Below are 23,356 nucleotides of genomic sequence, written 5' to 3'. Positions count from 1 at the left end.
ATCTAACACGACACCATGTTCAGGGTCACGGCACCTCTGCCCCGAACGGGGTAGAAACAAGAGACAAAGATTCAGCAAAGTGCAGATGCCACCTCAAAGTCGCCTTTATGTCAACACATGACCCCTAAAATGTGTCTCACTCTGATGAACTTTCCACAAATGTCAGTTTAGAGAGTAAACTGGTCCAGCCTTGAGAGGCGGGGGTGACAGCAGGGGCACTTTGGCAGTAAATACCAAACCAACCTAATATACACCCGAGCTTTGACTAGGAAGCGGTAATCCTAGGAATTTCCTGAGGAACAAAGCAAAGATGTATCCCCTCCCAAGTGAATGTACATAATTTAATCTCCTAAGAATTGCATGTAACATAAAAATTGTACATAATATTTTAAAAGAATAAATAGGTGATAAGTAAAGGATGACAGAGCCATAAAACAGAACACTACAACAGTGATTAACAACAAGCCATAAAATAGAATACTACAACAGTGATTAACAACAAAGAGATAAGCTATGTTTACTGACCTGGGAAAAAAGTTTATGTGGAAAAAAAAAATATTTTAAAATGGTACCCAAGGGGAATTCCCTGGAGGTCCAGTGGTCAGGACTCCACACTTTCACTGCTAGGCCCGGGTTCAATCCTTGGTCAGGAAACTAAGATCCCACAAGACATGTGGCATGCCATCCCCTCCCAAAAAAAAGAGGTACCCAAAAGGTGACTTTCACTAATGCACCCCTAAAGCAAAAGCAAAGAGTCAACATGGTAACATCATTTCTATGTGCTTTAATGGAGATTTTATATAAAAAATGGAGAACTGAATGTCTGTGTCTCTTCTTTTACACTTAAATTGGCATTCAAAGTGGACCACTTAACGAACGAGCACTTGCACCCACTAGCCACATTTCTTTTCTTTTCTAGCTGAGTATCAAATTTATGTTACTCTTGCTTTCAAATGTCCTACAGGGAAGAAGATAACCTATCTTATTTATACTCCATAAACCTCACCAGCTCAACAAACATTACTCAGTAAGTGTAAGATAGAACTGACTTTAAGGTATGAAACTCAGTGATAAAAATCTTTCACATGCACTTGGAATTTTCCACCTTCCAAAGCATTAATGTTCAAAGTTCAACATGTTACAAAACACATTTGTTTAAACTGACTGATTGTTAAACATATGTTAATTGGCTAGCTTCAAAAGCATAAACAAGGTGGTTTTGAACTTAAATGAACACTAGAAGAACTCAAAAAATCCACATTTTGACAGCTAGTGCCCAATTCTAACTTGGGACCATTCCCCAAATCAGATTTATACAGCCTTTGCTTTGGCAAAGACCTCAATCTGTAAAAGAAGGTGGCTTTTAGAAGTTCAAAAGTTGTAACAGTTAATAGGCAAATCTGTAAAGAAATCAAAGTTTGGAAAAAACACAATCAGCTGGAAAAAATGGAGTATAAAAACATACAATTCACAGAGGTGAAATGTCTAATAAGCACATCAGTGTGGGTAATGTTCCTATTAAAGCTGACTTTCACATAAGAATTCAGAACTCTTCAGAAATATGCTGTCTCTTGATATTTGATACCACTATGAACACAAATTCAAAGATCATCCTAATGTGCAGAGGAAAGGAAACCCTTGGACACTGTTGATGGAAATGTAAATTGGTGCAGCCACTATGAGAAACAGTATGGAGGTTCCTCGAAAAATTAAAAATAGAACTATCACATGATCCAGCAATTCTACTTCTAGGTACATATGCAGAGAAAACAAAAACACTGACTATCTGCACCTCCATATTCACAGCAGTATTACTTACAGTAGCTGAGACAAGGAAACAATCTATGTGTTCTTCAACAGATGAGTGGATAAGGAAGATGTGGCATATTTATAAAACAGAGTATTAGCCATAAAGAATGAACTCTTGCCATTTGTGACAACATGGATGGACCTGAGGGGATTATGCTAAGCGAAATGAGTCAGAGAAAGGCAAATACCGTAGGATTTCACTTATGCATGTGTACTCAGTCATGTCTGACTCTTTGTGACTCCATGGACTGTAGCCCTCCAGACGACTCTGTCCATGGAATTTTCCAGGCAAGAATACTGGAGTGGGTTGCCATTTCCTACTCCAGGGGATCTCCTCTTCCCAGGGATCGAACGCGCATCTCTTGTGACTCCAGTAATGGCAGGCGGATTCTTTGCCAACTGCACCACCTGGGAAGGCAGATGCATATAACAAAAAAAAAAACAACGAACACAAACAACAAAACAGAAACAGACTCATAAAGAGAATAAACAAGTGACTGCCAGAAGAAAGGGGAGTAGGGGGATGAGTGAAATAGGTGAGAGAGATTAAGAAGCACAAACTTCCAGTTATAAGTCATAAGGATGTAATGTACAGCAAAGAGAATACACTCAATACTATTTTAATAACTTTGAATGGTAATAGATGGTAACTAAACTTATTGCAGTGATTGTTTTGTAATGTATAGAAATACTGAATCACTATGTTGCACACCTGAAAGTAATATTGTAAATCAATTATACATCAATACTCAATATTCTATAATGGTCTATATAGAAAAACAATCTAAAAGAAGAGTGGATTTAAAGTATTTGTTTAACAGATTCACTTTGCTGTACACCTCAAACTAATACAACATGGTCATTCAATTATAGCCCAATAAAAATTTTTTTTTAATTAAAAAATCATCCTAATGGTACTTCTGACCATTCCACCACATCGTATTTTTAAATTAGTTAAATGCATAACATTATACTGAACCAACTTAAAAACTATGTCTGGGGGTCAGAAAGCAATCTTTTGATATATTTAATTACAAGTGAGACAAACAGGACATAAAACTTAGTCAACTTTCTATCATGCTAGCTTGAATAACTTAAAGGAATAACCAAAAGAACCTTTAGTTAAATCTGAATACTTGAATTTCACCTCTACTTGCCCCTTCTCTTGTTTTGAATTATGGGCGAAGGGCTCTGAAGTCCCATGAGAAACAAAATCAAAGGATCCCAAACCACCAAGAGCTGCTATAAACACACACCTTCATCAAGTGAAATGACTATAAACCTTGATCCTTTCATCACCCCTTTGACACCAATCTGAGGATGAGAACATTCAGATCTTAGAAAATTACATTCTTAACAGGAATATATGAAAATGAACTCTGTGAAAATTAATTATCACTGAACACTGAGAAGCAACAGTTAGAACTGGACATGGAACAACAGACTGGTTCCAAATAGGAAAAGGAGTACGTCAAGGCTGTATATTGTCATCCTGCTTATTTTACTTATATGCAGAGTACATCATGAGAAACGCTGGGCTGGAAGAAGCACAAGCTGGAATTTAGATTGCCGGGAGAAATATCAATAACCTCAGATATGCAGATGACACCACCCTTATGGCAGAAAGTGAAGAGGAACTAAAAAGCCTCTTGATGAAAGCGAAAGAGGAGAGTGAAAAAGTTGGCTTAAAGCTCAACATTCAGAAAACTAGGATCATGGCATCTGGTCCCATCACTTCAAGGGAAATAGATGGGGAAACAGTGGAAACAGTGTCAGACTTCATTTTTTGGGGCTCCAAAATCACTGCAGATGGTGATTGCAGCCATGAAATTAAAAGAAGCTTACTCCTTGGAAGGAAAGTTATGACCAACCTAGATAGCACATTTAAAAGCAGAGACATTACTTTGCCAACAAAGGTCCATCTAGTCAAGGCTATGGTTTTTCCAGCAGTCATTTATGGACGTGAGAGTTGGACAGTGAAGAAAGCTGAGCGCCAAAGAATTGATGCTTTGAACTGTGGTGTTGGAGAAGACTCTTGAGAGTCCCTTGGACTGCAAGAAGATCCAACCAGTCCATCCTAAAGGAGATCAGCCCTGGGTGTTCATTGGAAAGACTGATGTTGAAGCTGAAACTCCAATATTTTGGCTACCTCATGCAAAGAGTTGACTCATTGGAAAAGACCCTAATGCTGGGAGGGATTGGGGGCAGGAGGAGAAGGGGACAACAGAGGATGAGATGGTTGGATGGCATCACCGACTCGATGGACATGGGTTTGGGCAGACTCCAGGAGTTGGTGATGGACAGGGAGGCCTGGTGTGCTGCGATTCATGGGGTCGCAAAGAGTCAGACACTACTTAGTGACTGAACTGAACTGAACTGAACACTGAGAGAAACTGTATGAAACCTGTCTCTGCCCCCAAAGTTTGCCCCCTCCTTCCTCAAAGTCAATCCCTCCTCCTCTCCTGCAGTTTCCATTCACTAGCACAGCATCCTCCCTTCTCCAAGGACCCAGGGTCAGCTCTGAATCATCACTCGGGTACTAAACTCCAAGACTCCATTCATTCTCAACAAAGCTGGTCGAGTGAGTGGTGTGGGTGTTCTAATGGACTCCATCTGCAAGGTGCTGGGGGTTGTGGCATCAGGGCACTTCCACAACTTTCCTTTCAAGACCACCATCCCACCTCAGACTTTCCACGTGAACCCATGGGCTCATCATTTCCTATTAGCAACTTCTCTGGCTCCACAGCTCCAACACACTCATCTTCCTGGACCACTCTGACCAGCTGAGCCTGCTGCCCAAAACCAGATGCTCCTGAACAATGGCATTCAGGACAGCCTGACCTGGCGTTCTCAAACAAATGCCATTCATGAGTTTAGACTGGATCGAAAGAGCAGAGTAGACAGGGAATACAGAGCCCCAAGAAGAGCCTGATACATACGAGAGCCAATCACAGAACAGATGTGTAGCCAGGTGGATCAGGACTGGGGGAAGTGGAAGAACCAGGTAAGCGACAATCAGAGGTCCCATGACCATCTCCACGTGGAGATATCGACCATATTAGAAAGTGAAAAAGTGCAGAAGGATGGCCCCGCCGCGCTGCCCCAGCGACCCGGCACTCATCTACACAGTCCCGGAGGCAGAACCGCAGCTGATCTGACCTGGAGGAATACCTTGTGCCTCTCCCGGGACATGAGAGAAGGGGGCCTGAGGAGCGCCTGGAGCCTGCCTCAGTCTGCTCTGGCTGCAGATACAAACAGCCTGGATGGCTTATGAACACCAGAACCTGATTTCTCACAGTTCTGGTGGCTGGAAGTCCAAGACTGGGGTGCCAGTACGGTGGGGTGAGGGCCCTCTTCTGGGGTGCAGACTTCTGACTGTACCCTCTCCTAGCAGAAGGGGTGAGGGAGTGCTCTGAAATCTCTTCCATGAGGTACTAGTCCCACTCATGAGGGCTCAACCCTCACAACTTAAGTGCTCCTAAAGGCCTGAGTTAAATACAAACTCAATTGGAGTGAGGATTCCCACATATGAATTCTGGGGAACACACACTCTCAGACACAGCAGAGGCCACTTCCCGTCGGCCAGCCCTGCTCTCTGGCAGCTGCCATGAGACAGTTCTCTGTCCCTGGGGTTCTGGTGAAGTGGGGGCCTTCTGCACACCTCACTCTGCCCAGAGCAGATGTCCAGGACACAAACCCACTGAGATGGGGCTTCATGGCAGCAGGGTTCTGTGAGTCACACAATCATGGGTCCCTTTTATTTTAGTGCACCCCTGCTGACGTGCGGGACAAGGATTATGCGACGCCGGCTCCTTTGTCTAAATAGGTAATCAATCATCTAAATCTGAAGGTGACTGGCCATATCTTTATAGTCAAAGGGACAGGCCCTGGCCTTGCCTTGTCCTGTATGTGTGAGCAGGTAAAGAGGACTGTTTGTTACCGAAGTCCAACTTTCTGACCTCACTCATTCTTCAGCGCAGACAGTCTAGTCTTCCCCCACTAAACCATCCATCTCAGGGAGCAGAGCCGGCAACTGTCCAGTTGTTTCAGCTCCAGGTATGTGTGCGCGCTCAACCGTGTCTGACTCTGAGACCTGTAGCCCGCCAGGCTCCTCAGTCCATGGGATTTTCCCAGACCAGGATACTGAAGTAGGTTGCCATTTCTTCCTCCAGGGGATCTTTCCAACCCAGGGATCGAACCCACATCTCCTGTGTCTCCTGCACTGGCAGGCAGATTTCTTTACCACTGAGCCACTGGCAGTACTCAGTAAACACTGTCAGCATCTCACTGAACTCTCTACTTCGTGAGCTACCAGCAGATAAGCTGCCTCTTTTTGATTTCTCAGGACCAGCAAGCAAAATCGTGTGAGTTTACAAGAGACTGGCTTCTAGTCACATTCTCAGGCAGCATGATTGGCTACTGATGTTACTGTGATGTTCTGGAAAGGAAAATATTGCATCTGTATTTCTTAAAGGGGAAAACTTTTTCCAAACTAAGAGAAAAATTACTTCTAAAAGGCAAATAACCTGCTGGAAATTAAGGAAGTGTTCAAGGAATGAGGAAGACATAGAAAAATGACACAGCTTGTAAAGAAACCAGTCTGCAGCTTGAAGAGGCTTCCACCAACCAAATCTGGGACAACTTCAGCAAGAACAACAAAAAAAGACGATGAGGGTATTGCAACTCACTGAATAAAATAAGAATCCATGACTCCATACTGGCAAATATATAAGTGAGAAGGAAGAGCTCACCCCCACAATAGATGCCTACCCCAAACATGGAAGGGGCTAAGTCACCAATGGACACTGCAGCTCACAGAAAAATAAACTCATCAGAAACAGGGTGTCAACACAGTCTCCATCTCCCCACAAATCACTTATTACTAGTAACTAAAACCAGAGTGCTGAAGAGACCTGGATGACATCATCCCTTAACCAAGGGTGCAGTCAGCATCAGCAGCACTGGGATGAACAGGACACATGTGCCTCTGGGTGTGCTGTGCCAGTCAAAGCAGATTAACACGCGGTGAATACTTAAGCCTGGACATCTTAGGATGTTGCTCTGTTGGTTAAAAATTGAAACTGGCAGAATGGTCTCTGGGAATGCTAAGCCCTCACAGGTCCCTGGATTGGGGGCTGGCAAGCGGAGTTGGCACCAGTGGGTGTGGAGACCCAGAGGGTATTCTGAGCATTTCAGGGTCCACTGATTTCTGCAAGGTTTGCTGGCTGGTGCTCCTTTGGAAAAGTCTACTCGCTCTATTGACTCTAATATATTCCTCACACAACACTCCATTATTGCAGTTGGCATGTGTGTGTTTGGTCACTCAGTCGTGTCCGACTCTTGACCACCCCGTGAACTGTAACTCTTCAGGCTCCTCTGTCCATGGGATTTTCCTAGCAAGAATACTAGAGTGGGTTGCCATCCCCTCCTGCAGGGGATCTTCCCAACCCAGGGATTGAACCTGGCTCTCCTGCACTGCAGGCAGATTCTTTACCACTGAGCCACCAGGGAATCCCTATTGCAGATGTACATTTGGTAATAATGGTGCTATTTCCTGTTCGAATCTAGAAGGAAAAAAGACCTGCTGCTATTACTAGGGCCATTCAAATCAAACTCCGAGAAAACTCGAAACCAACCAACCAACTTGTCTACAAAGCAAAAAAACAAACAAAACAAAGCTTTTAGTTCTCACCTTTACAATACAAGATTTTTTACAGCTAAGTCAAAGTGTACACCATTTAAAATGTTGTGAAAGTAAACAAGCATGCAAAAACGTGGCTAGGAACCTTCTGTGCATTTTTATAATTTACTAAAATCAATTAAAGCCCAAAACATAGTGTTATGAAGACACTTAAGTGGGCAGTTTCAGAACAGAACAAAAATGCTTATTTCAATTCAAGTTACATAAACTCCTAAAAAAAAATCTAAGATAGGAAAGCTGACAGATGTTCACAGTCTAAGAACTTTTTTTTTAAAGTGGATAAACCTGGAATTTATAAAGGGGCAAGCTCAGAAAGAGTGAGAAAGAGAAACAGTAATTTTAGTAACCAATAGATTTTCCAGCTTTCAAATTAACAAAAGCCTCAAAGAAATTTTTTAATTTGTTTCTTAATAGAGATAACCATGCTTTTCTGCTAAGGTCCCTCCTTTCAAAACTATTTGCAAACTTATCCTTAGCTTGAGTTTTACCCAAATCATTTTAGGTCTACTAGGGAATTTTTTTTTCTACTAAGAAAAACTGAAATATGGATTTTAAAAATACACCTAAGAAAATTATTTCCAAATGCCCTTTTCTGAAATGTGCTTCCCCCAACCATTCACCAGCCCCTGCATCCCCATCCTTTTATCTGTTTCCACAACAACAGAGATAACGCTTCTATAGTCATGTTTAGATCCCCATCTCGACCTTCCTGCACCATAGCTGACTGGACGCCTTTCACAGGGGAGCCACCCCATTAGTTGGGCTGAGTGAATGCAATCCTTTCTCCTGGGAAGCTGGAACACTGAGATCCTAGTCAGTCTGCAGGGGTCTTAGAACTGAGGGAGGGAAAAAGACAGGAAGGGAGGGAGGGAAGGAGGAAGGAAGGAAAGAAGAAATTTTATAGAGAATAAAAATTGACATAAAAGTAAGTCTGAGACATGGAGAAGGATAAGACCAACTAAGCCTGACAAGAGAATTTGACAGTAAAACACTGAAGAGAAAGGTGCGCCTGTTCCAACAGGGTGTCCAACTCCCAACTCCAGTTCTCTGTGAGACTCAGGCTGCTCCTGGCCCTCGTTTTCCATGAAATATCCTCCCATACTTGCAACAGCTCTTCCCTCTCGCACTCCCCACCCACCTTGCTCTCGTGGTTTCAGTGGACTTCTGTTACATACAAGCAAGAGAATTTGGTCTAATGTTCATGGTAAGCCACCTCCAATACAGCCCCCCAGATACCTCCAGGTAATTCACACTCCTGTGGAACATAGGCTCCTTGGGTGTGGGCCAGTCTTAAGCAATGATGAAATGCCATTTCTAACTTAGGTACAGAAAGGCTGCGGCTTTCACCCTAGGGGTCTCTCTTGCCCTCCCAGACCACTGGTTCCAGGGAAGGCAGCTGCCAGTGTGAGCTGCCCTGGAGAGGCCCGCAAGGCAAGGAATGATACTTACAGCCAGCACCTAAGGCCTTGGGAGGAGATTCAATTCCCCTGGTTGAGCCCTAAGAGGATGGAGGCCCCAGCTGACAACTGGACTACAATGCCACCAGAGGCCCCGAGCTAGGCTAGGTCTGAGTCCCGACCCACAGACACTGAGGATAATGAATGCTGTTGTTCTAAGCTACTAAATTTGGGGGTAGTTTGTTACACAGCCTGATGACTAACACAATTCTCTAAGACACAACTCTCAATCAGACTAACATCATGTACAGAAGGAACATTAAGATGGGTCAAGATTCATCTCCTCTGGGGAAATCTTTAACCTGGTGGCGAGAACCAGGGTGAAAGGCTCTGACTCCGTCAGGAGACAGCTCCCACCTGCACACCACCCAGCAGGAATCGTGGGGCGCTGGGAAGAAGCAGCCCTCCCAGCAGGCTGCCTGGCCTTGAGCTAGAGGATCTCGGGGGTCCCTGATGGTATGAACATTCTGTGATTCTATGAAGGTTAACTTCTCAAGCTCAACAAAAACAGTTCTCCAGACCTTATTTTGTCTTCCACATTACAACTTTGAGTCATCATTTTCCAGAATCCACAGTATGTGCAAAATACACAAGACACTGCTCTCCAATGAACATCCATCCATTAGGAAATCTTTTAGAACAAACGTCCCCCTAACAAGCATAATCATTAAATGCGATGTCTGGGGCTAAGCCACCAACAAGTCCAACATTGTCTACTGACTTCACACTATCCCGTGCCCAATTCATGTGTGAGCTTTCTGAAGCAGTTTCTCTGCCCGCTTCCTGCCTCTTCCCCATGCCCACTCCTCTTCCCTCACCACTAGGCCACCTTGGCAAAGCCTCCCCTGACCACATCCCCTCACCACCTAGGTCAGAGGTCACCACTGGCCTCCCTTCTACCTACTGCAATCATTTTTCTGCATATCTGTCTCCCTTAAAGGATCATCAGGTCCTTAAGGGCAAAGTCTGAGCTACACTGTTCTTTGCATTCCCAGCATCCAGTGAGGAAGGAGCCTGGAATTTACTGGTAAATGGACTGAACAATTATTTATTGACCTGCAGAAGAAATGAACCTTAAACTCCAACAGGGGGCATCAAATTCTCGCTCCTGTACAAAATGCCAGCATAGCTGTGTGCTGCCCACGGTAGCCAGGGCTCTGAGCCCAGTGGTCACAGGCACCACGAGTTCCCCTGTAAGTGCGAGGGAGACCAGATATCTCTCAGCCAACAGGTGCTACTGAATTCCACGTTCTTTCCAACTCTGTGGCTGAAGAGAACACATTCTAGAAATACTTTCTCACAAGGAATTTACCACTTGCTAGACATGTTAGTTTAACAGGGAAGGAAGCCCCCTAACTTCTCAGCATTAGCATTTTGCTCACTTGGCCTGTTTTATCTATAGAGAGAATTCCAAACTGTCATCTCGTTTCTGAACTCTGGGGAAAAAAAAAAAAACTTTCTGATGGGATCACTGATCCCATCATCAACAGTAACAATCATTTCAAACAAAAATGGTACCAAAAGTTGTGTATTCTCGGTAGACTTTAGAAAAATGAAGGCTAAAATGCCACACACCAAGTGTCTTCTAATAATACCTTAAAATTAGGTAAATTACCTGCGCCCCAGGGTGCAAACCAAACAACATGGCCAACACAGATCTCAGTGACAGCACCCAGCTGGCCGCTATGTTAAACCACCAACAGGTAAAAGGAGAAATAGCCCCATGAACTGTTGGGGTGGAGACACTCGCAAGGAACACTGCTCTTTACTGAGGGAACAGGATGCAGGTTCACACTGGACACCCCTTTATATCCTGGTCACCTGCTCACGGAAAGAGTCTTGTGAGGGCACCTAATGATAAGCTCTACTGCCCCACGGTTTTGTTTATTTGCCTAAAATTAAAATACTTAAAATTCTCTATAACCACAATCTTCTGTCTCAGAGTTCCCACACACTGCTAAGCACCACTCTGTAAGTGGTACAGAATGCGTTTTGCTGTGTTTCTTCTTGTGCAAAGAGACTCACTAGCCGGGCTGCTCGGGAAAGGAGCTGAAAGAACTATGACACACTTCGCTTGGGTAAGGCCAGACCTTCCCTCCCTGAGAGATCTCTTATTTCATGCACACAGGCATGTGCTGGGCTTGGTTAAACTTAAGAGTCACTCTGAAAACAATACTGAAGGTCACTTTGGAGGACTTCAGAATACAGAAAGAACTGAGAGAAAATGACCAAGCTCTGGCTGCTTCTGAGGCTCATCGCTGCGTCACATCCAGATGTGTCCCAAGGATCAAGAGGGGCTCGACCTGATAACTAAACAGTGCTGCTAAACGGCGCACTGTGTGTGCGCAGACAGGCAGCCCCAGACGCGGTCCCAGCCTCAAGGCCTCCGTCTTCCCATCTTTCTGCTGGGATCCTTTTCGATCCTGCAGTCAAGGTCCAGGCAGCCAGCTTCCCTCCTAGCTCTGTAACAAGGGTGCTGACCACCACTCCTCTAACCGGCAGCTGCACCTTGACCACAAGGACACTTTCTAACCAGCGATCTGTGCTATGCGGACATCGACCATACACCTTCAACCCCCAGGCTCTGGGAGAAACCTCTAACTTCAGGAACCACTTCCATCTGTATCTTTACAAGGACTTTTACAATGGAGGGACTGACAGTTTGGGTTCAAATATTCATAGAAGCAAGGTTTAATTGTCAGGAATATAGCATCACCATATTTTAGGGGGCTTTCTTCACCTAGGCAAGCTACAAACCAAGACCTCAATTTCTAAACTTCCATCTCAAGAAACCCAAACTCCACTTCCTCATTCCAGCAGTGCTGAGCTTGGGTAAAGAAACTTCTTGAAATCAAATGACTTAAGTGGGTTCATCTCTCAACTTTTTTCCTTCAGAGTGTAACATTGCAACAGAGATCCACGCCCTGAGGGTTTCCCCTCAAGTTTTCTACTGAGCATGACCTTGAACACCAGACCCTGAATCAAACACCCACCCAGTTCACCCAGATCGTTCAGCTGCAGAGATGAGATTTGATAAGGTCCACAAAAACACAAAACCACACTGAGCACTCAAACCAAGCCAGAGTGAAGCAGAAAACACAGATCAGAGCTTTATCAACTCGAACAATCTTTACATTTCTCCTCAAAACAGAGTCTCAGAAGAAAGCCCACAGTGAATATTAATAAAATATGGAAAACCCACACAAAAAAACTAATTGATTTTGAAGTTGAAGTAAAAAATAAAACTGCTGGCTAAAAGAAGAAAAATGTACCATGCCTCTCAGTATATTGCATTAAAAAGGGAAGAAAGAAAGGAGAAAAAAAGGAAAAGGCACAGAGAAGAAAAACACATGACCTTTTAATCTGAGTGAAGGAATCACACACCATTCAGTGCACGCAGAACGCCATGGCACCATCGGAGTCAGGGGCACAGATTTCTGTCCACAGCACCATAGGAGCTGTGGAGGAGGAGCCCCACCCCAGAGCCCGGGCCAGCTCCACCGAGTCCACATGAGTACAGAAAGCAGTCCTGCGGGGGAACAGCGGCACGGTTCACACGGTGCCCCAGGAGACCCCTCCGCAGCCTCCGGTGTGTGACCGTGACCAAGGTGCAGGACCACCACGTCAGTTTCTCTGTCACCTGTGACTCACGGAGCCTGGCAGCTCAGTGGTTCTCAAAAGGGGCAGAGGGGAGCTGCCCTCTGGGGAAATGAGATTTGGCAAAGTCTGGAGACATGTCTGACTCTCCTGAGCAGCGGGTGGAGGAAGGGGCGCTGCTAAGCATGCTACCACGGACAGGCAGCAGCAGCACCACCACCAAGGAAGGATCCTGCCCAAAGCGTCAATGACGCCAAAGCTGAGAGACCCAGTGGGCCTTCGCTGAGGACACCTGCTTTACTGAACGTGACCCTGATCTTCACCCCAAGAAGCCAGGCTCCAAAAATATCCCCTCACATGTGAATACAGCTCATCAGAAACCCATTTATGAAAATCAGCTTGAGGTCCTTCTTGGCTGGATGTCAGCACTACGTTCCAGACCCAGAAGGCGGGGGACAGCACTCGCCCAGTGCCCCGGCTGCCACCCTTCTGTATCCAACATAAAGACACAGATCGAGCCTGAGGTCCCTGGGGGCTGGGTGGCCAGGACGAGGGTGACTCAGCCTGGCCTCAGTGGCTGGGCCCGCGCTTACTCGTGCCGCCCTCTCTTGTCCTCACACTCTGTCCACAGCTCCTTCTGTCCTTCCCTCTGAGCCATCACAGCACCATTTTACCCCAGACACAGGATTAACTGTTTTCAAAAAACCCGACTCTAGATTCCACAAGGGCTCCTCCCAGAACATTCTTGGTTAAATGAGAGAAGGTGATGTGGTCCAGTCATCCAGTCTCCTGGCTCCACGCCAGAAGCCCACAGGGCCCCAGTAGACCATCCCCACCAAGTGAAAACCACGGCCACACTCTCCATCCAGCCGCAGTCATTCTCAAAGGCTCAGAGACACCCAACATGGCCCAGGAGCAGAGCCACTGACCACTCCTGGGCCACCGTGGGGGCTTTGCCAGTCTGGGGGTCTGGTGCTGGGTCTCCTCCCCCTTCTCAAGGCCACTGCAGCTCCTTCACGCACACTCTGCTCAGGTCCTGCACCCTCAACACCCAGGGGCCAGTGACAGCTGCAAAGCCAGCAACAAAGGTGCCCCACCCTCGCTGCAAAGGAGCAGGCCCTGCAGCCGGGCCAGGGCTCCGAACAACCAGCCTCTGGGAAGAGAGCGGCATGCAAAGCAAGGACCTGTGCTCTCCTCCTCCAGTTCAGGGCTGTGTGGTTAAAACCTAAAGTCACACTTCTGAAGGCCAGCTCTGCTGTGCTTCCTCCAGATGTCTGACAAAATGCAAGAAACAGAAAATTAGACATTAGGTTTATCTTAAGGGTCAAATGTACACTAACATTACAGTGAATGAACGAGTCGCCACTGCAGCTTGCAGAAAACAGAAGGCATTCTCCAACACTGCAGAAACCCTGCTTATTAATGCCTTTCAAGCAAAGGAGTAGCAAGGACTACACATTAAAATAACCGCTCATCACTTACAGCTTGAGGGGAAAAAAGATTGTCTGCATAAAACTGGCAAAAGTAATGTTCACTATAAATGAAAGTACTGCTTGATTGTTTCAGGAGTTCAAAATTTTCAAAGCTGAATTCAAACACAGCATCATGACTTCGACTATTGTCCTAGATTTTGGCAGGACTCACGGGGAGCCTTAAAACCTGGACTGACAAGCAACTGTACAAAATCTAGATCCACATCTAAAAACAAAAGGGTGTTTAAAGGACGATGACAATTACACTTAACAGAACAGCTGCCATCAACTGGTATCCTGAGTCAGAGGTTCATTAATGGACAAAATCCTAAGTGTGGAGCAAAGCCTTCTCTTGAAGTACAGGCCTCTCAACCTATCAGTCCATGCGCCAATTCCCCAGATTAATGGTCAATTTGCAGAGTGAGACAAGATTCCCCAAATATAATCAGAATATTTTTCATAGCTTTTCTTTCCCCACCAAGGACCAGAATCACCCAGCCACAAGAAAGAACTTGCTTACAGAATGTTTCAAGCACTGCACTCACGGCTATACTACACATCAACCAACTGCCATGTAGAGCATTTCCTATTCACCCTCCTCAGAGTCACAAGGTCTATAATCAGAGGCATCCAAAATAGAAGTGACTTGCATTTCACCATCCAAGGAAGACTTCTGCAAAGCTCATAGAGCACACTGGCAAGGATGTAACTGCAGTGGCTAACAATTATCTTCAGTGTACTCCAGCTGTATTCCTCTCAGTACCAGGAGCCAGCTGACAAGTCTGCGGAGGCTGGTACATCTCTGCTGGGCACGGCACTCATCTGTCACCCCCAATGAGCCCCTGCCAGACAGCCCGAGTAGGGGACAAAGACCGCAGAAAATGACCCAGAAATTAAAATCACACGTGCCCGGTGATGTATCTATGGAATAGTGAAACCAGGTTGAATTCTTTTTTTTATTTTTAAACCAAAGTAGTATAAGCAATGAAGACTAGACACTTAGCCCAGAGATGTCACCATTGCTGGAACATTTTAGAACTAACTCCCTTTTTGGACTCTTTTCAGTCCAACTTTTGAGCCATATGAAAAAACAAATAATGAAAACAAAAATCTCTTTACAAAGTCAAAACCAATGTATAGAATGTCAGTATTCTGACAAAGGTGAAGAATAAAGGATTTCAAGGTTTTCCACTCCAGTATTTATGTGTTAAGTAACCTCCCCAGCAAAGCAGCAGAGAAGCCAGCACACTGCTGATTGGGACCAACCGTCCCTGAGATGACCTCTCTTCTAAGAGCCACCAACTGACTTTCTAGGCAGAATCTTGCCAACCAAGGAGCCTGCCAAGTTGTCTGCTGTTGGGCAGACCACTCAATTTTAGCTTCAGCACATCCCTCTCTCCAAGCTGGCAGAGAGCAACAGAAGCCTCAAAAAGAAGCAAAGGAAGGGACCATAGGTCTCCTCTGACCTCTGCAGCTGTAGACCCAGCCGGTCAGACTTTTCCTTGAAAGAAACAGGCACAAGCCATCCCCCAAATTTACACAGGGCTGCCTGTGCTTATTTTTCAGCCCATCAACTACTCTTTAGTTAGAGCAGTATTTTAATGAAATAAAGCACCTGTATGCAGGCCTCTAAACCTTATTCTTTGAATAATTTTTTTTTTTTTTAAATCCCTGGCCTCACCCTCTCTGTCAGGGCATAAGCTGATGTTCCGAGGATGAGGGCGGACACAGACTGGCCGGTTGGGTGGGTCCGGCACCCACGGGAGAGAGGGGAGTTGCCTAAAACACTCATTTCACCCTCTCTGCAGCGGCATTATGGTGTGACTGTAGAGAGACGCAACCTAGAAGGGCAATAAATGCCAAGAAGAGGAGGATGTGCAGTCTGAATCCTACTGCCAGCAAGCATCCACTCAAGTCACAGAGCTCTGTCTAACCTCATCCCACCCAGCTCTCAAATTCCACTTATCCTTCCAGGACTGCCTTGAACCCTCCATGTGTTTGCAGGACGAGCCCTCTGGCTTCTGGCTTCTCTGGCTACAGCAAGTTCATACACAGGCTGCTGTAGCTCTTACACCCGCTGCACATTTAATTCAAGAAAATCAACCTGAATGCTACATTCAAGACATATATCCATCTAGCACCTTCTGGTTTATTAACCATCTTAGTCCAATTGCAGGTTCCTCGGGTCACATGTCAAGGCAGTATGTTTAAGCAGAGATGCAGTGAGGCTCAGTAGGACAGAGGATCCATAGCCAAGGCGGGGTCATGGCCAGACTGCAGACTCCAGACTTCTGGGCTCTTCACCCTCCACCCACTTCACATAGCCAGAGGCATATTCTGAAAAACATCCAGGGAAGAGCCCTCCCTCTTCTTCAGGAAAGGTAGGACAGGCTAACAGTGAGTCTTAGAGCACAGACAGGAAACAATCTCCTACCCAAGACTCGCAGCCACAAACTCAACATTTCACAATGATGCAAACAAAGGCTGCAGAGACAGTGAGCTCTCTCTTTCCCTCTAGCTCTCTGCTGAAAACGATACTGAGAGCACGCGAGGCCCTGACATCAACTGCTGGTGCCATGCACTTACCCTGGGCACCCAGCTGCTGAATCGTTAACGGATTTGTACTTTGAAGTATGACAAGTATAACACTGCCAATAGCTCTCGTGAAAAATACCAAACACTGCTTCCTTACAGGCAAGTCCAACACTATACATTTGGAGCTACACAGGATTTCAAAACTGCTCACGTGGCTTGTCTCTCATATTTTTCCTTTTGGTTCTGCCCTTTCCTGGGTAGGAATGAATTTCATCTTTGTGTTGTTAAGTGTCATCTAGCCACAAATGTGAAAGCAATTCATTTCAAGATGATAGAGACAATCAGCTTTGTAGAAAAGGGTGAGGAAATCTATTCAATACTTGCCCACAAAATTATTTAATATGCACTCCTCTCAAAAAGCAGAAAAGTAAAAATCCTAATCACAAATACTGCTAGCCAAAAGTGCCCAGGCAACAACTGAATCTCTGAAAACAAGGCAAGTGTGGGCCAGGCACATACCATCCCCCACCTCGAATTAGCAGTCACAGGGCAGCTGAGGTGGGATGCTCTACCAAGTGAGGACAGACTGGACTCCAACTCTGCCACTAACCACCTGCAGAAACTCGAGCAAATATCTTAACCTTTAAGACTCGATTACCTCTCCTGGAAAATGAGGACAAAGACGTGAAGAGATTCACTGCCCTTGTCCAGGATCTGCAAGACCAGGGCAACAGACTGCACCTCTCCAAGATTCAGTTTCCTCATACACAGCATGAGGGGATGGGAACAAACGACCCCCTACACTAAATCAGAGAGGAAAATAAGTGAGTGGGGTGGAGGTCAGGGAGCCACTCCCACACTTGGTCAGAGGATCTTCACCACCTCACAGGCAGCACTGCTAATAAACTTTAGCTTGGAAGCAAAGTCCACAGGCATGGTTTTGCCCGTCAAGCTGGAAAGGTTAAAGTGGGTTAAAGCCCGAGAAAAAGAATGCATAAGAGATGAATTTCCATAGGCTGCAGACAGCGTGGAAACTGACTGCAGGAGTCCAAGCTAATACTCCCCAACAGGCACTGAGGTCCATGGAGTTTAAACACAGTGGACTTTCCCAGCTACCCTCCCACGCCTGAGATGAGCGGTTCAGCTCATCAGCTCAGAACACACCTCACTTTAAATACATGAAAATCACCGTGAGTGGCTGTGTTCCTAATCAAAAATGTTTATCTAGTACTTTTTGGTGTGTTAAGCATGTGAGACTCTTTTTGATCCTCAAAGATGTGAGACAGCTAGTCATTCATCTAAAGAGACAAGGAAAGAAGACTGAACAGTATCATGTTGTTAAACAGATTGCCACTAGCCACGGTTTCCTTTCAGTTTCCTTTCGTTTGGGTGCGTTTTCTTTTGCTATATGCTTTGAAATCTTTCTTAAGTTTCATTTTCAGGACATGACACTATCTGCCTACCTCTCAGGTAGAAACGCACACCAACCAAAAAGTTTCCTATTCCAATCTGCTTTCATTACTACAAGTCTTACACATTCTCTACTTCCTCTCAATAAACACACACGCTGATGCTCTGATGTCCTTCAGTGGGTGGCGTCACTCGTTCATTCAACAAATAGAGCGTGTCTGCAAGGTATCAGACAACCACTACTGTAAGCATGTGGGTCCCATCAATAAATAAAGAGTTCTATTAGAACTTACATGCTAAAGTAAGTAGAAATAGTTATGGTTACAGTTGTATATATGTACGAAAAGGGGCTTCGCAAGTGGTGCAGTGGTAAAAGTGGTATGCAGTGGTATGGTATATGCAGTGTAAAAGTATATATACAATGCACTATAGGTGATATGCAGTAAAGTAAAATGGTGGTGCACAAAAGGCATATTAAGATTGCTAATGGGGTGACAAGAGGGGTGTTTAGTGGGGTGTCTGGGAAGGATTCACTGAAAAGTGAGGCCTGACTTGAGACTGAAAGTGGTGAGGAAGCTGGCCAAGAGCACACATGGAGAAGAGAACTGCAGGCAGGGTGACAGAGCAAAGGTCCTGAGGTGACTGCACATCTGACGTGTTCAAGGAACAGAACTGAAGGGGCCAGTGTGGCTGCAAAGAGCAAGTGACTGAGGCAGGTAGGTAAGCAGGCAGGCAGATTACAAAGGACCCTGGAGTCCACTGGAAGGCCTGCGTTATCAAATGCACTGTAAGGCTTTTATTCTATGTGACAGATGGAGTCGCTGCAGTTTTCTGAGTGATGTGTTCAAGTTCTCAGAAGGATCTCAGTGCAGCAGCAGTGCTGAGAACAGACTGTGGTGGGTAAGCTTGTAGAGAGGCAGGGAGACCAGTCAGGCTCATTACGTGGCAACAGCAGGAGAAGTTTAAAGTGCACCGGGTGTCAGCTGTGGCATGCGGAATCTTTGATCTTCATTGCTGTATGTGGGATCTGGTCCCCTGACGACTGATCGAACCTGATCCCCTGCACTGGGAGCATGGAGTCTTAGCCACTGGACCACTAGGGGAGTCCCTCTGGATGTACTCTGAAGGCAGAGTCATGCCTTCCTGGCAGATTGAACAGGAGATGAGGAAGTGATAGGGTGGTCCAGGATGACAGCTAATCCCTGGATGAAGTGGCTCTCAATCATTTTAAGATTTGAGTTTGTAAAGCCAAACTGACACGCAGGTACAGGTATTATAATTATCCTGATTTATTTGGCCTCGTTGAATTTTAAATTCTCCTTAGTCCTTCCTCCTCTTCTTCTTCCACAAAAAAGATCTAGTCAGGTAAAACCAGTTGTTACAGATGGAAGAAGAGAAACCACAGATATGACCCAGTGACCCACAGCCTACCCAAGAAGGCAACCCCAGCCTAGTTATTATCTGACGGCTAGTCAAGCAACACTGAAAAGTTTCCACTTGTAATTTAATGGCTCCATGGCTTTAGGCAAGTCATTTCTCCTCTCTGCCTTGTTTCTGGTTGTAAAGTAAGGATGATATTGTCCCCAGGGTTACTGTGACTAAATGTTACTAAATGAATGAGTGACTAAATAAATGTTACTGTCACTAAATGTGACTAAATGTTACTAAACAAATGAGCTGATGTCAAGCAACATGTAAGTGTTATACTTTGTTATCATCATTGTTGCTAAGTGTTTTTGTTACTTCTTGATCTCACAATAACTTTATAAGAAGTAACATTTATTTAGTAACATTTATTTCATTTAGCAACTCATTCATTTACTTAGCTAATGATGAGTCTAACTTAAATTTCTAAAACAGGAATAACCTAACATTGTGTGTGTGTCAGCTGCTCAATCCTGTTCCTCTCTTTGCAACCCCATGGACTGCAGTCCTCCAGGATCCTCTGTCCATAGGATTCTCCAGGCAAGAATACTGGAGTGGATAGCGTACACTAAATATAAAAGGAGGCAAGTTCCCCTTGGGCATCATGGAAGCCTAATACAATCACTGAAATTCTACAGATAAACATTACCTGCTGTATTTGGGTGTGGAAAACATGAACCTAGTATCCTTGGTGCTCTAAAGAAACTAACCTAACCAAGCTCTATGAATTTCTCTGCATCTTCCAAGTCTAGCTATCTGGAAGGTCTTTCAGGACAGAAGAAATATGGTACTTAGGCACTTCAGCTTTTGTTATGTACTAAAATTAAGAACTCTTGAGACGCAGTTTTTAAAAGTTTAATCGTCTAACAATCAGAAGTTAAAATACAAATATATATACATATCTATACACTACAACTTAAACAAATCTATTCTTCTCTGCCAGCTTCTGACACAGTGAATTCCCACAGAAAATGCCTCTGAACAACAATGACACTTCCAAGACTCACCCCAGCCAGTGATTTTCAAACCAGCAGCATCTCAGAATCACCTGGAGAGCTTTACACATACTCATGCCAAAGGCCAGTCCTAGATTTCTGGTCTAACTGAAATCATTGAGAACAGCTGAATAGGTAAATATTACAAGTATTATTGACTGAATGTGATAGACAGAGAGAACATTATTTAAATAGTGAATGAATACTTCTGGGTTTAAATTAGCATCATAACCAGTGGGTTCTGGGGCGAGAAGACACTATAGCCCAGATCAGAAATCCTCTTAACCTGCTCTACAGTCTCTCAAACTATCCCAAAGCTCCAAAACAAGAGCTGATGATCTTCCAAATGTTTTCTGAAAAACAAATGACCAAAACGTAAGACTTCTTCCAAATAAAAGAACACACAACACCATTCTACATTTTTCTGGCAAAATCCTTCTAAACCTTATTGCCAAATAGCTGATTACAGTTACTTTTACTTTCCCCTTTTCTTATTATAGTCATAACAGCATGCAGCCTGGGTCTAAGAAACATGAGTCTTCCTTTTCTTTGTACTGCTTTAATCCATCATTTAAAACAATGTCTCTACCCAATATTAGGGCACAACACAAAGGAGAAATTATTTCCAATGTTCCAACAATATATATGAGTAACGATATTCTACAACAAAGTCATTCATTCATCCCTTTATAATACAATAGTTACTCAGTCTTTATTACATGCTGGACACTTCTTTCAGGTGCTTGGGACCACAGAAGTGATCAAAACAAGTGGGACTTAATATCTTTCTGCTGTGCATGTGTGCTAAGTCGCGTCATTCATGTCCCACTCTTTTTGATCCCACAGACTATAGCCTACTATGCTCCTCTGTCCATGGGATTTCCCAGGCAAGAATACTGGAGTGAGCTGTCATTTCCTTCTCCAGGGGATCTTCCCCACCCAGGGATTCTTTACCACCGAGCTACCAGGGAGGGCTTCCCAGGTGGCGCTAGTTAGTGGTAAAGAACCCGCAGGCCAATGCAGGAGACTTAAGAAATGCTCCCTGGGTCAGGAAAATCCCCAGGAGAAGGAAATGGTAACCCATTCCAGTATTCTTGCCTGGACAATTCCATGGACAGAGGAGCCTGGCTGGCTACACTCCATGGGGTCACAAAGAGACACGACTGAAGCGACTTAGCACCCATTCACCCAGACAACCAGGGAAGCCCAGGTTAACATAAAGGAAGTCTAAAATAACACCACTAGAAATGTCATACTGAACCCTAACTTATTGTCTACTACAGACCAGATATTTTATTAGTCTCTCTTTACATATAGTACCCATTTAATAAAGTTGTTCTAAAAAGATGAATTTACTATTTACAAGAAATTAAATGACGCCAAACAATGAAAAAATTCTTCCCCGTGGTAGAGTTTAAATTTGGCTTTGCATACTAGATGGAATGCGCCATCCTAAAAGTGACAAGAATGAATTATGACAGAGTCGTGCCAATTCATTCACACAAGAAATTTTTTTCAAATTAGTTCAACCACATCAACTGTGAAAAGAATCGGTGGTTTTAAAAAAAAGTCAAGATTTCATAAAAATATATTTCCAATTTCAAAATTAAGTTGAAAATTACATAAACTGTATGATGCATAAACTACCCACCTATTAGATATTAAATCACATAAGCTTATTGATAAAACAGTACCAATAAAATACTGTAAGACCAATAAACAATCATTACTAGGTGCAGCGATCAGTCCTTTAACTTCCTTTACAAATCCTAGTCCAGAAGTCATTGAAATCAATCAGAAATTCACAGGACTGTAATTCAACCTCAAGCAAAAACAAGGGACTTATTCCAAAGCTGTCTGCAAATCACTGCGATAATACTGTAAAGAAAAAAATGTTAAAGAATTCAGGTGACGTTATTTGACTGCAATCTCTCAACATTCCCCCACCCAAAATCCTTTTTGTTGTTGGTATTTTGCGAGGAGGGCCGTGTTTTTGTTTTTTGTTTTTTTAAAGAAATGGGGTCAGGGCCAGCAAGTGGGCTCAATTCGCGAGTTTCCGGGGAGCCGACCCAGGCATTCAGTCCTCGGCCGTGCCCAGGGTCCCCATCTCCTTCGCCTCTCGGGAAACAGACAGGCTCACCCTTCCGCGCGCAACTCGACAGGCAGCTCCGCCGGACAGACACCCGGAGCCCGGCCTGGACCCCGCCCCGGCCCGCTCTCCGGGGCGAAGACCCCGGTCCGCTCGTGGTAACGGGCCGAGAGCAACGGCCGCCGGGCGGGGCGCGGGGTGCGGGGCGCGCGCGCAAGAGGCGCGGGGCGTCGGAGGAATCAGAGCCCCCGCCCGCCCGCCTCACCGTCGATGTTCTCCCGGTCGCTGATGTGCTGCAGGTTGCAGCCCGTGTCCTCGCGACTCAGGTCGGCGTCGGGCCGGCAGGACTCCAGCCGCGAGTGGGCATTCCTGCGGAGCTTGGGGCTGGACGACACGCAGCACGAGGCGGTGTTCCCCATGGCTGGCGCCCCGGCCCCGGCGCGGCCCCGGGTCAGCAGCGGCGGCGGCGGCGCGGCCTCGCCATGGGCGGCCCGGCTCCCCTCGCCCGGCCCGGCGGCCTGTCCGCGGCGGAGGAGCGCCCGCGCCCGCGCGACTGCGGCCGCCCGGCCCGGCTCACCCCGCCGCCGCCATGGCGGGCGCCGCGCAACCGCCTCCGCTTCCCGATCTGCCCGGCTCTGCGCCGGCGGCCGCAAGCGGTTCCGGTTCAGGGGGCGCGGCCGTTCGGGATGCGGAGACGCGGGGGGCGAAAGCAGGCGGCGGGGACGCGAGCGGCCGTGGGCGACGAGAACGCGGGCGGCTAGGAGGCGCGGCGCTGGGCCCGGGCGTGGGCGGCCCGGGGGACGCTGGGGCCGGGCCCCGCCCTCCGCGCCCCGCCCACCGGCGAGCCGCCCCGCCCTCCGCGCCCT

General features: G+C 45.8%; 1 protein-coding gene across 2 annotated transcripts in view; it reads right to left on the bottom strand.

The window, feature by feature from the left end:
* Positions 1 to 23,277, bottom strand: part of CCNY (cyclin Y) — a 106,545-nt gene extending 83,268 nt beyond the window's left edge. The window contains exon 1 of one of the 2 annotated variants that reach the window (XM_043478423.1): positions 22,756 to 23,277. In XM_043478423.1, coding sequence (XP_043334358.1) covers positions 22,756 to 22,909 — 154 coding nt within the window. In that variant the 5' untranslated portion in view covers positions 22,910 to 23,277. The remainder of the gene's footprint in view (positions 1 to 22,755) is intronic. The other variant, XM_043478424.1, reaches the window with a different exon arrangement.
* Positions 23,278 to 23,356: the final 79 nt, after the last annotated feature.

This window comes from Cervus canadensis, chromosome 10 (assembly GCF_019320065.1).
Source record: "Cervus canadensis isolate Bull #8, Minnesota chromosome 10, ASM1932006v1, whole genome shotgun sequence".
NCBI classification, from domain to species: Eukaryota; Metazoa; Chordata; class Mammalia; order Artiodactyla; family Cervidae; genus Cervus; species Cervus canadensis.
The sequence above is the reverse complement of the archived record's forward strand: the minus strand, read 5'-3'. Positions and strand labels throughout refer to the sequence as shown.